General features: G+C 32.0%; 1 protein-coding gene across 1 annotated transcript in view; it reads right to left on the reverse strand.

Moving 5' to 3' along the window:
• LOTGIDRAFT_233112 (hypothetical protein) overlaps positions 1 to 17,403 on the reverse strand; it is a gene marked incomplete at both ends in the record, with an annotated part of 83,842 nt that overhangs the window by 63,783 nt on the left and 2,656 nt on the right. Inside the window, 24 exons of the mRNA XM_009058652.1 lie at positions 1,083 to 1,166; positions 2,024 to 2,183; positions 2,490 to 2,680; positions 3,220 to 3,358; positions 3,540 to 3,700; positions 4,366 to 4,523; positions 5,043 to 5,217; positions 5,768 to 5,882; positions 6,484 to 6,575; positions 7,028 to 7,090; positions 7,349 to 7,495; positions 8,165 to 8,287; positions 8,956 to 9,156; positions 9,652 to 9,813; positions 10,679 to 10,756; positions 11,270 to 11,398; positions 11,861 to 12,065; positions 12,695 to 12,952; positions 13,168 to 13,298; positions 13,493 to 13,588; positions 14,203 to 14,322; positions 14,745 to 14,851; positions 16,061 to 16,176; positions 16,583 to 16,749. Coding sequence (XP_009056900.1) covers positions 1,083 to 1,166; positions 2,024 to 2,183; positions 2,490 to 2,680; positions 3,220 to 3,358; positions 3,540 to 3,700; positions 4,366 to 4,523; positions 5,043 to 5,217; positions 5,768 to 5,882; positions 6,484 to 6,575; positions 7,028 to 7,090; positions 7,349 to 7,495; positions 8,165 to 8,287; positions 8,956 to 9,156; positions 9,652 to 9,813; positions 10,679 to 10,756; positions 11,270 to 11,398; positions 11,861 to 12,065; positions 12,695 to 12,952; positions 13,168 to 13,298; positions 13,493 to 13,588; positions 14,203 to 14,322; positions 14,745 to 14,851; positions 16,061 to 16,176; positions 16,583 to 16,749 — 3,378 coding nt within the window. The remainder of the gene's footprint in view (positions 1 to 1,082; positions 1,167 to 2,023; positions 2,184 to 2,489; positions 2,681 to 3,219; positions 3,359 to 3,539; positions 3,701 to 4,365; positions 4,524 to 5,042; positions 5,218 to 5,767; positions 5,883 to 6,483; positions 6,576 to 7,027; positions 7,091 to 7,348; positions 7,496 to 8,164; positions 8,288 to 8,955; positions 9,157 to 9,651; positions 9,814 to 10,678; positions 10,757 to 11,269; positions 11,399 to 11,860; positions 12,066 to 12,694; positions 12,953 to 13,167; positions 13,299 to 13,492; positions 13,589 to 14,202; positions 14,323 to 14,744; positions 14,852 to 16,060; positions 16,177 to 16,582; positions 16,750 to 17,403) is intronic.

The following is a 17,403-nucleotide window of genomic DNA, read 5'->3' on the forward strand; positions in this document are numbered from 1 at the left end:
AAAACACATAAGCTGTGTTATAACTACAGTGGTTTCACTGAGATATTATCCTTCTTCTAGTGATACAAAAATATAAGAGATCACATTAATTAATTTGGAAGTAAAATGGTACCTTGTCACAAGTAAAAATTTACTTACTACTGAGGGTACAGGGCCCTTGGTACAAGCAGACGGATCAAAGCAAACAAAGGGGTAGGTACAAGCTGTGCAGAACTGTGCAACAAAATATTGGCAAAATAGTGGCCCCAAAATGTATACACAAATAGGTGTTTGTGTTCAACAAAAGCCTCAACTCAAAAATTTCTGCAAACTAAATTTTTCATTAGCTGGCAAAAAAATAAAGGAAATTAAAATGAAAGTGAAACAATAAAAAAATTTATAGCAATCAAACAGAAAAAAATTGTGGAGTATATATATATAAAAAAAAAGGGCAGGGTTAGCAGTGAAAAATAAAAAGTAGTAAAATTGTTAAGGGCGTAATAATGAACTTATTCAGTCCAAAAAAATGTTAATTTCTAAATATCTCTAATTTAAAATACAACTGCTAAAATACAGCATTAATATCTCTAAATTGCCTCATGATCTACATTTTCTACATTATTTTATAGGTTAATTCACAGAAAAATCACATTAATTTCTATCCAGAAGAATTGAAGAAATAAAAAAACAGGGAATAATAAAGTAGTTAGTTGGTTAGGAAAAAGGATGACAAAATTCTACGATAAATCATGAAATAACACAAAATATGAAACACAAATTTTATTGCAACCCATTGGGTAAAAAAAGACAACACAAATGAAATATGAAACACAAAATGCTGACAAAACAAAAATCTGCACATGCCAGCAGGGTAGGTGGTGAAGTGGGTATTTGTAGCAATCTGGGATTCTGCACTGTGCGCATCAATCAACAAAATATAAAGCGTGAAAAATAATTAAAATAATAAGCATGCATCACAGCAAAACTCATGCTAGTGAAAAAAATCTGTAAACAAAATTGTGATTAAGGCATTAATGACATAAGAAAAATGTGTATGGTATGTTCATACCATATACATTTATTGATTGATTTAAACAACATACCTTAGCTTCACGTATATATTGTCCACCTAGCCTATTTACATTCTCTATTTGATGTCTTCTTTCACCCAGTGAATTATAAACAGTCTAAAAATAAAAAGGTTAGATGTAATAAATATTAAAATAGAAGGTGGTTGGTAAAAAAGGAAACACTGTACAAAATCATATCTTTAGATATCTCAATGTCAGTGAAGGTACAGGAATTTACCTCCCAAAAAAGTGGTTTGCACCCCCACTTTATTTTCCACAAATCTAAATGTCGAAATTTTTTTCTCCAAAATATGTGTCAGAATGTACAAACTCAATTCATTTTTTCTAAAATTTTCTTGAGAGAACCCTCTATGATCTTCTATGAGAGGCTTGCGACTACAACACCACCACAGAGCAGCCAAAATTTTAATTCAGCCTCAGCAGTTGTCCCCCCATTGAGTCAGTCTGCCCCCAATTGTTTCGTAAGGCTGGCTGTACTGCTCAATGTCATGCTGTACAAAGGCCAACATTTCAACAAAATCTTGACACATACATCATCATCATGGAGTGAACCAGATTACTCAACCCCCATATTGTCCTTTAAAGGGAATTTTAAACACGTTTGAACTGATCTTTTTGTGTTTTTGCGGTGAGTGGGACACAGATAGCATTACTTTGCACCATTCTAATTTTTGCACCATTCTTATATTCAATTAGATGTCTGTGGTTCTAATTCCACTAAAAGTAAGCATTTTATCACATCAATATAGTAAAATCTGATATTGATATATAATTACCTTTGATATTGACATCATAAAACACATTCTTTTAGTGGAATTTCAAGAATAACAGACGCCTGATTGAAAATTAGAATGGTGCAAATCAATTTGATCTTCAATTTTCAGTTTTAGAATTTTTTTAGAAAACCTTTTTTATAATCCTTTCCATTCAAAAGTAATTAAATAAAGCCCTACCATAGTTGGTTCTAGCTGTTGTTTGGCATCAACAACATCTCCAGTTAAAGGTGGGTGGGAATTGATCTTAGATTCCATCTGATCAACCCACTTCTGTTCACTCTGTACACCATTATGATACACAGATAATAAATCTTGTGATGCATCTACACTTCTCAACCTTAAAACATAATTCATTTTATTCTTTTTTTCTTCAATAATTGCATTCAGAAGGTCAAAAAAATCCATGAATTAGTCATATTCAGACAAACTTAAACAGATTTTGTTTATTTCTTACCCACAAGGCTAAAATGACCTTGAGCTTGTAAATTTTTGGTTACATGAATGTTCATATGTCCAAAACAAATGACCTCTTCAGCATCAAAATAGTGAAAACAGATTGTTGATGTGTCACAGCATACAGTTTTGATAAAACCAAGCAAGCTTAAAAGCGTATTTTCATGCTTTTCTCTCCACAAAGACTCACCTCTCTACAACCTGTATACAGACATTGTCCCATCTACTACCCAATTCTTTAACATCTTTCTCTACAGACTCTACATCATGATGTCTCATTGTCGTCTGTCTACTATTCTCTACTAATGTTCTTAATGATCCACAATCTTTCCTCAGTTGATCTATTTTAGGTTGCTGCTGCTGTATTGATGATTGGATCTCCTGTAAACAAAAGAATATACAATTGTTATCTTTCTTTTGACATTCCAGTTGATTCCAGCTGTAAATGGGATTGGAAGAAATAGGTAATCCAATGCTAAAAGTTTTTATCTTTGGCAATTGGTAAAAGGATCCAGAGAAGCTAAATTGTCATAATATTATTATTAAATTTCAATGTGTTTTTTTTGTTATGTCACAGCTCAATTTTCTGATAAAAAATTCTTGAATAGATGAAGAATTGACTTCAACTTTGTTGTTTAGGAAATCAAAATTCGTACAAATTTCATGACTTGCCTGATAAATTGAAATGGACAGTAATTTATATAAAGTTTGCATCTATGTGTATATACTATATATAAGTTATATAGCACAGTTGGTCAGAGCATTGGTTCTTTACAGTCATGAAGTCACTTGCTTAGTAACGTCAATTTTCGATTAGTATGCGACAGTCCAATGACCATATTCAAATTGACTCAGTAATAAATGGGTACAGAAAATCTTTCTTAAGCCAGAGTTTTCATGTTTACAAATAAAAGTCTTACCCGAAGTTCTTCTTGTTGATCACTAAGAATATTGAGGTCTGATGTCATATTATCATGTGATGTTAAAGTGATCTCATAGTCTGATACAATCTGTTTAACATCATCTAAACCAGATACAACAGACTCAGCTGTCTTTAATCTACAATAAAACATCAGTAGTAACTTAATTATTACCATTAAAGTTAACAAAGAATTTCTAAAATTACCATCAAAATACTAATTGTTCACCCAATCAATAAAATTCTTCAATGTAAAAAATCAACTGCAAATTTTAAAAGATTATATTCTTCGAAACTAACAGAAGTATAAATTGTTCTTACCTCTGTACATAAACATGTGAAATGGCTTTCAATTCTCCACATTTCTGTACAACCAGATTAAGTTTGGATTCGACCAGCTGTGATTTAGGTGTAACTGTAACATAAGCTTTCTGGACAGATTCTATTTCACGTTCTTGATTGTCTAATCTTTTCTCAAAATCCTAAAATTTACAATATTAACATATCATAGAGTTACTTGGATTATAAATATCATAAAAAGTTATGTATAGTTATATATATCTGGTGCCTCTTTCTCGAAAACTTAAATAAGATCATATCCAGATTTTTAGAAAAACAATAATCTGATTGGATAATAAAAAACAAGATTTAAAATCAATTTTAGTTATTGACCAATCCGATGATTGCAACACAAAAATCATCACAAGTTTTCTAGAATACGGCCCTAAAATAATATCTCTTACTCAAGCCTTCGACCGATCAACCATAAATGGGAAAAGTTAATTGGAAAATGACATGGCTGTCAATTTGGCTATTTGGTTTGTCAATATGTAATGGGTCATGAAGCTAATGAATTTGGTCAAATTACTTGAAAATATTTACACTGAAAATTGGTAACACAAGGTTATATGTTTTACTGCAAACTAAATAACAGTGACTTGAAACAGAAATATGATGGAATGAAAAAATATTAAGTTGAAGTCTTTGGATATTGCCTACATGTAATAATAATTGACAATTCATACGAAATTAGCTATTCATACTTTAACACTGGCCTGATTATGTTTATGACTCACATAAAAGTTTTGGCAATGTATGTGCTTTGTACAATAAGAAAAGAAGAGTCAGTTCATTAAGCTATACATACCCTATATGATTGGAAGGCATCCTGTATAGCTACTCTACTCTGTGGTACAGGTTTATGTAATAAAGATGATAGCTGTTGATCACACAATCCTAAATTTCTATTGATGCTATCTAACTGTTGAATCAAATTTTCAGCTGAAGATCTGCTTTGTTGGGCTTCTGAAATAAAAATTATATTAAACTTAAAATTTTGAACTAATGTGGTATTCAAAGATAAGTATAGGAGCAAACTAACAAATTTGTAAAACAAACGAAACAAAATTGAAATGATTAGAGTTTAACTTCCTACTCATCTGTACATAAATGGCCAATGAAGACAGGCAACACCATGCAGTGTGCACTGAGGTAAATTTTTGCCTGGATTGTCAACCTTGTGTGCACAGCCTGTAGCACATACTGTTCTGCTTTATTGTCCAATCCAAACGACTTGGTGCTTTTTCCATTTTGGCCCCTCTGAAATGCAGTGGAAACTTGGTAAACAAATCTTAAGGTATTGACCTATGCCAGGATTGAACTCGGATACCTCAGGTTAGTAAGCAAGCGTCCAACCTACAGAGCCACATCAGCTCTGTGACCTCCATACTTGATACCACTCAGTAACTGTTCTTGTCAACTCAGTCACATATTATAAGTTATATTCATAGGGTTTTAATTTTTAAATAATTTCAAAAACCTTACCTAGTGCTGCTGCTTGGGCTGATAAATCTAAAAATATCTTATTACATAATTCTAATTCTTTCTTTAATCTAGGTTTGTCCATATCATCTGATGTTAAATCAGCTAATAGTTTATGAGCATCATCGTTTAATGCTCTCCATATTGCTTCTCTTTGTCCAGGATCCATAGCACAGAACTAGAAAAAAAGACACATATGAAGAGTGAAGAGATGACCTTTGAGATGATGAAATGGGTTAGACATAATCATAAATCCTTTCTGATTTAAGATCATTGGCCATGTATTCTCAAAACGATCAGGATGTCCTAGGTTCTTATCTTCTGACATTGATTCTAGGACATCCTAGAGATAAGATCGTTTCCAGAATACAAGGCCAGGTTCCCAGCCTGGGGTGTTTTCATCCCCTGGGGGTGATGAACTAGGGTGTCAGGGGTGTGGCCAAATGGTGTAGGGAAAGAATTTATTTTGAGTTGAGAGAGCACCTCACATCATCACATGCTGAAAATGTGGATGAAACAAATATTTGGGGTATGTGAAAGGTCCAGGTGATTGCTCCAGGGTGTGAAGGCTGAAATAGGTTGGAAACCACTGCATTAGAGCTATGAGCTATGCACAAACAAAAATATCAACTTAACTATTAGAAGTCTTACAGCTTTCCAACCAGCAAAATCTCAAATGTTCTTATTACACTGCAACAAAATAATAGTAAAAAATCCAACTGAATTACCTTTTTAAGATCCCAGCCTTTGACAATATTGATGGTAGCGAAAACCATGTCTTTACGTAGTTTACGTTGCTGCTGTTTCCATAAACTAGATAAATGGTCTAACTGAATCTTTAATCTAAAAGGAACAAGAAATTGCATATTAACTAAGATATCATCATCTTAAATATTTAGGTATAATGGACAAAACAAATTTGTTTCCAGATGTAATTAGTCAAATTCAACAAGGAGATTTCAGATTGTATGATGGGACTAAACCATTTAATCATGAATTTGTCTGTATAACTATCCGAGACCGGAGTATATGGCAGAAGTTTTGTTAACCATGATAGCTCTAATTTTAAGATGCTTGTGTCGTTGCGCTGAATCCCCTCTAAACAAGCACTAATTTGAAGGTCCAGGGTACAATCCCATCAAAGGTCGACATAATACCTTGGGATTTTTCATCCTGTTTTTTTCTCTTGTACGCATTGCAAGTAAGAGGGGCTGACATGAATAAAGCGTTCAGTCGTTCAGATGGGACATGCTACATATAGATTCTAGATTTTACAGACAAAAGAGCAAGTTAATTCAGTTCTCCTGGCAAAATTACCCTCTTTGCACACTGCATGGCATTGCCCATCTTCATTAGACCAATCAGGTGCAGAATAGTAGGGCATAAAACTCCATTCATTTCATTTCATTTTTCAAACAAGACAGAATATTCTAGATATACCTACCTATTAGCATAATCTATAGCATCTTGATTTGGTGGTGGTATCAACATACATACAGATGGTATAATAGTTTCACTACCACTTAATGTTTTTATCTGAAATAGACCAAATAATTATCATAACCTCTACACATCTAAACAAATATATTATGGTACTAGTGAGAACAACAATTTTGCTAGGGCAGAACCCATTTTTTCATTTCATTCAATTGCTCTATGAATGTAGATTGGTGATAATGATAGCAGCCCTGTTGCCAGGAATGAATTGGTGCTGGGGCTTTGTACTAATTGAAGAATTAATGGCCCAGAGAACTTGTTTTTGACAAATTTGAGGTTCCAAAATCTATATCTTTTTGATTTTGTACCAGATGGTGTAAATGCATTGAACTGAAGAAGGCTTTTCTGGGGTTTAATTCTTACTTGCTGGGGCCCAGCTGCCAAGGACCCCAGCCTAACTGAATAAAAGTAAACTTTAAGGGGTATGAGAGTAATTTCTCAACCACTTAATCAATAATTTAGCCATACTAATATTGAAGTCATGAACTTACCTTCCATTTTTGTTTTTGAGTATTATCCATGAGGAAACATTCATCATTCTTATTCAGAGTTATCTACAAAATCAGGATCATTTATCAATATCAAAATATTACATATTTTAACAAATATACTTTAACAAGAAAAATTAAGAGAGGACAACAATTCATTTTTAATAGAGGAAAGGGAAATTCTAGTAGAGTTATTTAAATCATAGAGATCCTTGCCTTGCCCTATTATTTTCTCTCTAAACAAGCATACCACAAATGAGTATTCTCCTATCAATTTCTTTCCATAGCTCTGCTTCAAAATTAAAAACAAATTACTGGACTTACATCTCCTTGATGATATGAACATAAAGCCCTAGCTTTGATTGGTCGATGTACTGGACGACCTCGTTGTGGAAGGGGAATAACTTCATGACTCTTGAGAATCAAGGACGAAACTCTTCTATCATATTCTTTAAGTTGTTCTTGCAATTCCTGCAAAAGAAGTCCCAAAAATTTCTGGTCAAATGATTTTTATCAATGTTTAAAGAAGTTGATTTACTACAATTTTTATATCTTAGACAAAACAGAAAATAAGTTATTTTGAGGCAGAAACCATCAATAGAGCTTGATGCTATTGGAGCTGCTCAGTTGATAAGTTCTGGACGTTCAGGATTCATGGAATAAACATGACATTCAATAAAACAAGTAAGACCAAGATTTAGAACATGTGCCAAAATTAGTAGGTGAAAGGCAGAATTAAAAATGGCGGAGAAAGGAATAGAAGGGAAACTTTTGATTGGAATAATCTAGATCTGTACCAATTGAGGCCAGAATTGGATCCTGTTCAGGACTCACCAATCAAGAGCCATCTTCCTGCATACTTTATACTTTGGACAAAACAGAATAATACTTGATAATTAAATAACCACAATTGGTTCTTCATGCCAAGAAAAAGTACCTCATTCATGAATTCAAGTGAGCATCAACTGTCTTACAAATGGAAATGTTCACAAAAGCTACCTAATCAAGGCTGGCCAAGATCTCAATTTTAGAGATCTGATCTGAAAACATCAGGATATAATTGGTCAATTTCTATTCCAGTTGACCAGAAAAAAAAGAGACATGATGGCCATTAAAGTAGTTTAGAGTATAACTTTGTACCTGTAATTCTCGGAGAAGTAATTCAGCCTCTTCCACAGGTATATTGGGTCTATTATAACGTTTAGTTAATAAATCTGTATGTTGTACAGTCCATTGTTCACATTGTCGTACATCCTCAAAAAACTGCAAAAAAAATTATTTCTAATTATATTTCTCGAAATATCAAAACAGAGTCTGAAACATGTTGTTACTGAAGGTTTCACGCTTTGCCTTTGTCAGACATCTGACCTATTTCAGCCTGAATCCCTACTGACATTAGACTAGTAAAATTACTTTCACATATACACAACACACATATATTCAAATCTGATATTACTGAGCACTTGAATACTAATAAAAAATACATATGAAATGGAGTTAAAAATTTGCCTCTTACATCTGTATGACACGATTTTATCACTATCACAAAAAGCTGCTATTGATATATAAGAACCTGTGTAAAATTGATGTCACATTATGCCTATTGTCTAAGCAAATCAAAAAGTTTTTTGAATTTTTTCGATATATTTCAGAGAATAGGAATATAATGAGATTGCAAGAATCACAAATGTATGACTGAAAATTGGAATGGCGCACATCAGTGCTGTTAGTGTCACGATACATATAAAATTTTAGAAAACCTCTTTTCAATCCCTTTAATTTTTTATATTACAATAAACTATTAGATTTCAATTTCTTATTATCAACTGGTCTCATTAATATCAAGTCATTTTTTGTTTTTACCACATATTATTTCTGATATATCATTAGGGAAATTGACTAATATAATGGTGTTTAAATGTCTTCAATACCTGATAATAATCTTGACAATGTTTTAAATGAAGTTCTAAACAGGTTGTTAGTTGTATCATCCAAGACCATTGAGACTGCATGGTGGACATAAATGCTTCAATAATATTACTAGCTGGATGTCTATCTAACACTAGAGCTCCACCTCGTTCTTGTACAGCATTAAACTGTCCTTCTCTAGTTTCTAACTGTCTTATTAGACTCTGTAATACAATAAGAGGCATTAACATAAATATACAGAGACCCTGTGATTCGATAATGGTATCAAAAGTAAACATAAAGTCTTTCCACAGCCCAAACCTGATCACAAATCTTAAAACCTTCAAGAGTAAAACAACTCATTGATAAAGACACCAACTACCATGGGGACTGATTGAACTAAGTCCACAGGCCCCTCACTCCTAAGTGGGGTCTCCAACCTCAGAATATAATGCAGGAGAGCATATGTTTAGCAAGACATAAGTCCTTGGGCACCAAAATCATCTAGTTGAGCCACTGCTAGTTAAGCAAACCAGGTATATAATCAGATGCTATCATAATCTTGCAATTTAGTTTGTCTTCAATAATATAAACATCATTAGGAAATTAACTTGAATTGCATACCGTGTAAAATTTGAAGATAAATTTCATTCTTGGTGTTTCTCATGTAAAATTGTAACTATGTATGGAAATGTTATGTAGCCAAGCTAAAAGATTACCTTTAAATATTCTTCTTCTTGTTGAATATTGAGATCTCGAGATGTCCAGTCTCTAGCCACCTCTCTTTCCTCTAACTGACTTAACCATAACACTTCTCCTGCTGCTGCTTCTATAAACTCTAATAGAGATTCTAAACACTTCTGTCTTCTACTTGATGTATTCTACAATCAACAAGATTTTCATTTTATTGCAAACAAATAGATAGACATTTAGTTTAGGATATTTCAGAGGTTTGATGTAAAAGGCAAACAGTTATTTTACTAACACTAACAGTTGTAATTGTCATGAGCCATCAATTGATAACCATGAAATACCATGTGCTAACCATTGACTATTATGTGTCATGTATAGCAACCATGAATTATCGTTCGATGTGAACCATGAAATATTATGTGATTGTCAAGAAATATCATGTGATTGTCATGAATTATCATGTTCTTGTTATGAACTATCATGAGACAACCATTAAATATCATGTAATAATAATGAACTATCATGTGATAACCATGAAATGTCACGTGATTGTCATGAACTATCATGAAATATCATGTGATGTCCATGACTAATCATGATTGTAATAATCATGAACAATCATGTGATAGTCATGAAATGTCACGTGATTGTCAAGAACTATCATGAAATATCATGTGATGGCCATGACATATCATAATTGTGATAACCATGAATTATCATGTGATTGTCATGAAATGTCATGTGATTGTCATGAACTATTATGTGATAGTCATGGACTATCATGTGATTGTCATGTAATATCATGTGATTGTCATGAACCACTAGGTTAAAGTTATAAGCTATCACATAAATTGCCTATAATCATGTGGGAGTTTGAATGACAAAGTAATCAAAATAAACAGTGATGTTCAGGTTTTGTTGAATAACTTTGTTTTTGTAGGAGAGAAATAAGAATGTGTTTTAATTGGAGGTTGATTGAGATGGGATTGTAGAAAATGTTCAGTATGACAATATGTCAATAAACCAAACCCATAAACAACTATATATACTTACAGTTAGTAAAGAGTAGGAAACTTCTAATTTTGATAATTTCTGTGTGTACAGTTTTTGTTCTTCAGATGAAAGACTTAGCTGAAAAAGAAATAGAATGGAGAAATTAACATGAAATTACTTGTAAATATTGTAAATGAAGAATCTCCAGTCACAATAGTTTCAAAATTTGTTTAATTTTGAAAAATTAAGTGCAATTTCTAATTTTAAAAACTAAATACATTGAATAATAAAAATATAACCATATAAAGACAGAACCTGAAACATGTTGTTACACAGAGTTTCAAGCTGTGCGATCATCAGACAAATGACCTATTTCAGCCCTAAACCCTACTGAATTTTGACAAGTAATATTTTTTATACACTTCCAGACAAGTGCCATTACATCTGTTGAAGAGGTTCATTAAATCACATTTTCATTACAAATTATATGGAACTCAGGGATTGAGCTTGTGACACCCTGGCACATTTCTAATGAGGGAAGCCAGAGATATATCTAAGTAGAATAAATTTCTCATCTTTTATGGCCTCATTTGGGTGTTTGAGGCCAAGGCCCAAAAATTATGGCTAAAGAATATTAATAAAACCACTTACTCTATTATTAATACATTGATCTATTTCTGAACGGAATGCTAAAACTTCTTTATGATCTAAGTCATGTTCATGTATTAATTTCTGTAGTCTAGATAAATCACTATCATATTCACTATTCTCTAGTATTTGCTGTAAATATCAACATAGTCAGTTATTATAGTGACATCTTAAACAACTCATTAAAATATTTGAAAATAGTGATCAAAATAATTCTTCTGACTGTTTCAAGAAAGCAAAAAAAAGTTTACAAAATAGTTGTCAAAATATTTTAGATCCATAACACTATTAGGAATAAAAGGCATTTTTTTTACATTAAGAGCAAAAAATTCGACAGCAAAGTGCTCTGGATAAAAAATTCAGCTTTATCAACTAGGAGGGCAAAATCTATAGACAACTGGATTGCTATTTGCATAGTTGTCATATCATATGTTAATTCCACAATATTTTAAACTCTGATAGTCAATAAAAATGAACATTCCTTATAAAATTTTCATTATTCTTAATGTATAAACATCCTCTAAATGTAAAAAAAATTTTAACATTGATGAAATATTTTTTGTGACATTAAGGTGATCTATTTTAATCACTTACCTGTTTAGCTTCAATCCAATCTGAACAGTCTTGAATATGTTTAAAGGCAGGATTTGTATCAACTAATCTTACTTCAGTAACAATCTCGGTACGTTTAGTAGTAGTACGTCCCTCTTCTACGTATGATTTAGATAATAATGGCTGAATTACATTACTATATAAATGTGTTCTCAGTTGAGATAATTTAGACTGTAAGTCAGATACTCTGAAATAAATTGAGAAAACTCAATATCTATATCTATATACACATACAAATATTTTTACACCTTCCCCGAAATCAAATTTGGCACAATGGTAATTTGGACATTTTTTTATAAACTTGTTGTAAAATTTTTAGTCTTAGTAAACTGTGCATTATGTCACAGGATGAAGCCAGCTAAGCTTGAATTAATGAAACTGACAGAAAAGAGGTTACAATTAGTGCTGGGTATTACCAATCATACCGTGGTACAATGTCTATCGTGATACAAGGGTCACGATACAATACGTATCACGAAATTGGATAATGGGATAAAAATTATCATTTTATCTTCAAAGTTTTAATATATATTAATTTATAACTTTTTAACTGTGATATTAGTAGTTGATATATAACATCCACTGTCTTATAGTTTCCAACAAAAATAAAAAAAAAGTGCCGATGAACTTTCTATTTTTCTTAACTTTTGAACCTTGTTTTAGCAATCTATACTTTGTGACCTTGACCAGTGCTTTTATGAGACTATGTTCTAATCACCATTTAACACAAACTTGAAATACATCGCCCCACCAGTAGTTACAAGGATACATAAGAAATGTCTACAGTCTATTTGAAACAGATTAGTAGCAACTTACCTTCTATAAAGATGATCAGCCTGTGGATGGCGGCCATCTTGTAAACTTTGTACATCACGGAACAGATTGCGAATTGTATCTTCAATATTATGTAAGTCTCTATCTAAAGAATCACAACTACGTTTGGCTTCAAATGGATGGATTGATTCAATTCTCTTCTCTTCCTCTTGCAGACGTCTCTCTAGTGTACTTAATGCTTCCTCATTTGTTTTACATTCACGATTCATTTTCTCTGCTAGTCTTTGGAGTCGTTCTAACCTGAATTGATAAATTTACAAGGTTCTTCAAAGTTGCAACAATACTTTCTGTCTGTGGAATATTTACTCATGTGACAGTCACCATTTTTGTCTTATTATAGGGGTAAAGGTTGTAAGTTTGTACAAATGACAAAGTTACGAAAGCACAGGCACAGGACTTATGATAATAATACTTTGAATAAAATAATGTGTTAAATGTTTAATGAGCTAACTAACCTGAGTATTTCTGCCTGCATGGCCATATCTCTTTCTTGTAGTGCTGCTGTAAATCTTGTCCAAAATCTGTTGATATTTTCTGGATACAGTTCTTCTTCTACACCAATGTTGGATTTGTCTGTACTTAGATTCTAAATTTCCAAAACACAGCTATTTAGTAAGTTGTAAAGACTGAGTAAAGGTGGTGACAATAAGCTACCTCACCTCTTTTTAAGAATTTGCAAAGATATTTTTAACATATTGCATAGACTGCTGCAAATGTCTCTTGTAAAAATGTGAAGCACTAAAAAAACTGACAATTTTAATCTAATTTCCAATTTCTTACCTTGATTTGATCAAATATCTTAAATAATCTTTGTTTGACATCTAATCTTGGTGGAACCTCTTCAGACCGGAACTTATTAAAGTCTTGTAGTAAAGCCTATTATAATACAAAAACAACACATTTTACAGAATTACTTGCATTGAGATACAGAAAAAAAACCTGAACTAAAATACAGACTAGATTTTGGGAAAGACTGCTTAGAATAGAGACCATTATATTTTACAAGGATAACAACTTGGGTTCACAGTTTAGGATCTTTTCTACCAGTTGGTAGAATAGACTGCTTAGAATAGAGAAACAACTATATTTTACAAGGATAACTTGGGTTCATAGCTTAGGATCTTTTCTACCAGCTGGTACTTAGTCAAACCTCTTGGCTTTGATCTTTCCTGGATCATCCGTACCCATTATCAATAAAGATGAATAAAGATGTCGCATTCAAGGTCAATGGACTTTCACACAGCAACCATTTGTTTGATGTAACCAAGCAAATGATGTCATATAAAGAACCAAAGCTCTAACTGACTGTGCTATAGAACCTTCTATTGGATGTTGAGTCATAACTTCAATTGTTGTAACCTTTCATCAAATCATACAGATATTGTGTATATGTGTCAAGAGGAAAAATATCTAAATAGGTATTACGTAGTCAATTATCTAAAAACTTATTTGTTAGAGATTAACAAGTAGATATATGATATGATATATACCTTCATTTCTAGGAGTGATGAAGAGAATTTTCTGTCATCCATCATCACATGTACATCACGTAACCATCTTAATAATGCTGTGGCTAAATCTCTATATTCTTCAATTTTCAATTGTCTTTCCTACAAAATAAATTATATTTTACTCATCGGCAGGTCAATTTCCTCAAGTCTGTAGTATACACAACTCTTTTGTTCTCAATCATCTTATACTAACACTTATGCTCTGGTAAACTGGTCCGCAATACCATTTAACCTTGCAAGGAATAGTTAGAGGTATTGTCATTTGGCATTGATTGGGCGGGATTGGTGCCATACACTAACATTAAGTCATAGGGGCTCTTAGTTGTTATTGCTAAATAGACTATAGTTGTCATTGCTAAATAGACTTGAGTAGAGGATTTTAATTGAAAATGGCGGCCTCCATTGAATCATTGGGCACGGTTACACTTTTGCTAAAGTTAATCCTTTCCTAATTAAAATAAATGACAGGAAGAGTAAGATTTGATTAACTTCCTATAGAGAATAAATTACTATGAACTTACATTGTCTTGAAGAGATTGTTGTGTTGAAGGAACATTAGGGAACACATCATATAATGAGGAAACATAAGTTATCACAGATTTCTCATCAGGTTCGCGAACATCCACATCTATAATATCAAAATAACAATGTTTTTACTTAATATATCCTTTCAAACATCTTATTTTACAAGCCTTTATTGTTGTTAAACATACTAATATCCTTATTAACAGGATTGTAAAGAGGTTTTCATAACTTTTTATGTGTATCAGGAACACTGATATTATCAATTTACTCTTGCAATTCCACTAAAAGTAGGTTTTTTATGACACCACTATCGCAAATCTGCTATTGATGTCATCAATATAGTTTGAATTGCGAGAACTACAGACATCTGATTTAAAATTTGGAATGCAGGTGCAAACCGATGCTATCAGAGTCCCCTCTTCTTTAAAATTCCTTTAATACCTCTAGATTTTGTTTTGGTTCTACGATTTTCATTCAAATCATAACTTGTCAAGACTGATAAAAACATTTCCTTGATGGAAACAAAATAGATTTCTATTGCTATATTTGGAGACTAGTAAGAAAATTAAACATCAAAATATGGCAAGTCTGTGTAAATATTTGTGTCAATTCGATTATAATACCTGAGATAAAACTAAATATTGAGTTTATTTCATAAATTCTGTCAGTTAAAATCATCTTATAATGACAGTGTAAATAAATCCAAAAGTGTAAAAGTGCTAGAATTTCATAAGTAACTGTGTTATTTCTCAATTCAAGGATCATGTTACATTAAAATGATATTTGTGTTAGTTGTACATTAGAGAATTTCAACAATGATGAATGCTTTCATGATTCAAATAACAAAAATGTCATCTTCACAATGTCAACCTATTGTGAACTTCATACTTATACTTTGACTACAAAATTTCCTTTTCTTGAATCATGGAAGTTTGTAAATGAAGCGATTTTATTTGATTGTATGCTAGAAAATATAACCAATCGGAGACTTTGACAGAAAGTTTGTGAATACAAAGCCATAATGTTTACAGCCTTTTTGTTGAGGGGCTTTGATTGGCTGTAATCACTGGTAGAGAAATCCAATAAAATCACTGCATTCCAACGATACAAGGACTTGTCTATTGCAGACAAGATACAAGACTGAAGTTGGTTATAGCTTGACATTTTGATGATGCAAAAAGCTGAGAATTACTCATCATATTGTAAATAGAAATATTTCCTTATGTCAATAGTCAACCTATTTTAAGATATAGCTCTGTGTTATATTCTAATGAAATCATTTAAGTTGAGTTTGAATGTGTTTAAAACATACCTTCAGGATCAAGTAGCTTAGTAACCCCCAGATCACGTTCTGCTGTATCAAAAGCTACTTCTAAATTCTGCCTGGCTGTCTGGTGCCGAACTTTACGGAAATCAACCAAATCTGGTCTAGAAAGGGAGAGACATTATTTTTAATAGAGCATGTTAAATGAACTTTTTTTGTTTTGTGTACTGTCTAATTTCAGTAGAGAACAAAAAACATAAGCAAATAGACTGCTTGCAATAAGGGACTTAAAGTGCATCAAACTTTGTGATATAAGTCTCTGTGTAAACTGCTGTAATTGTTTCATTTTAAAGAGTGAAAATAAATTACTCTGTTCAAGAACATATACAATCTGTAGAAGTGACCACAATTCCATGCAGAATTAAACGATATGATATCACACTGTTTATACTGTCACTGAATGTTGCATGTTCCTTCTAAAAAGTGTTATTGATGGATGAAATTAAGCTCTGTTAGCTCGATTATCTTGAATTTCTTCGGAACATTGATAAAATGTTAATATATGCTTACCTGTTGCGATGAATAATCGCGAGGAATGCTTTGCCATCTCTCCAACTCTTAGAGAAATCAGTAATTTTAATTCCAGGATAACCCTCTGTGGTTCTTCGACTCCAATATAACAGAGCATCTCTGGCAGAGATATCTTGTGGTTGACCAGGGACCACTGTTGACGAAATCTGAAAAACATTAAAATTTGGGAAAATTAATGGAAATTTCTTGTTCTTTGTCATAGATTTTTTAAAAATTTTGTACAACTTCTTCATTGTTCAAAAATTATTTAATCTGTTATTATAGATAATGTTTTAATTTAATATTTCTATATTGCTCTACAATTGATGAATAGAGTCTGTATTATTGTAATTTAATATGTATTTAGTTTGTTATATTAAATGTTCATTAAGATCTGATTTTTATACAACTAATATATTCATGTACAATGTTTTAGATGTTCATCATGTAATCTATTGCAAGTACAATCTTTATAGTGGTAGTATTACATCATCAATATAGGAAATGATAAAATTAACAGTAGAATGTCAAAGGCCTTAACTAATTGTGTATAAATAAACCAAGTACTAATGATCCGAATCGCAAAACGAAACTCATAATCTGTAACAATATATTGATAAAATAATGGTAGCAGAAAATAAACTTTTCACATGAGGAAGTATACTTAGTTAATTAGAAGTATAGTTAGTATTTCATTTCCTAATGAAAAGTGGTATTAGGTTTCTAGAAGAGTAAACCTACTCTGCCTGTATGCTATGTCCATATAGCTACATGGAAAACTTTAATTTATGATTTGTGATCGACTACTTTTGATACCCACA

The sequence above is a fragment of the Lottia gigantea genome (assembly GCF_000327385.1).
Source record: "Lottia gigantea unplaced genomic scaffold LOTGIsca_35, whole genome shotgun sequence".
Lineage (NCBI taxonomy): Eukaryota > Metazoa > Mollusca > Gastropoda > Lottiidae > Lottia > Lottia gigantea.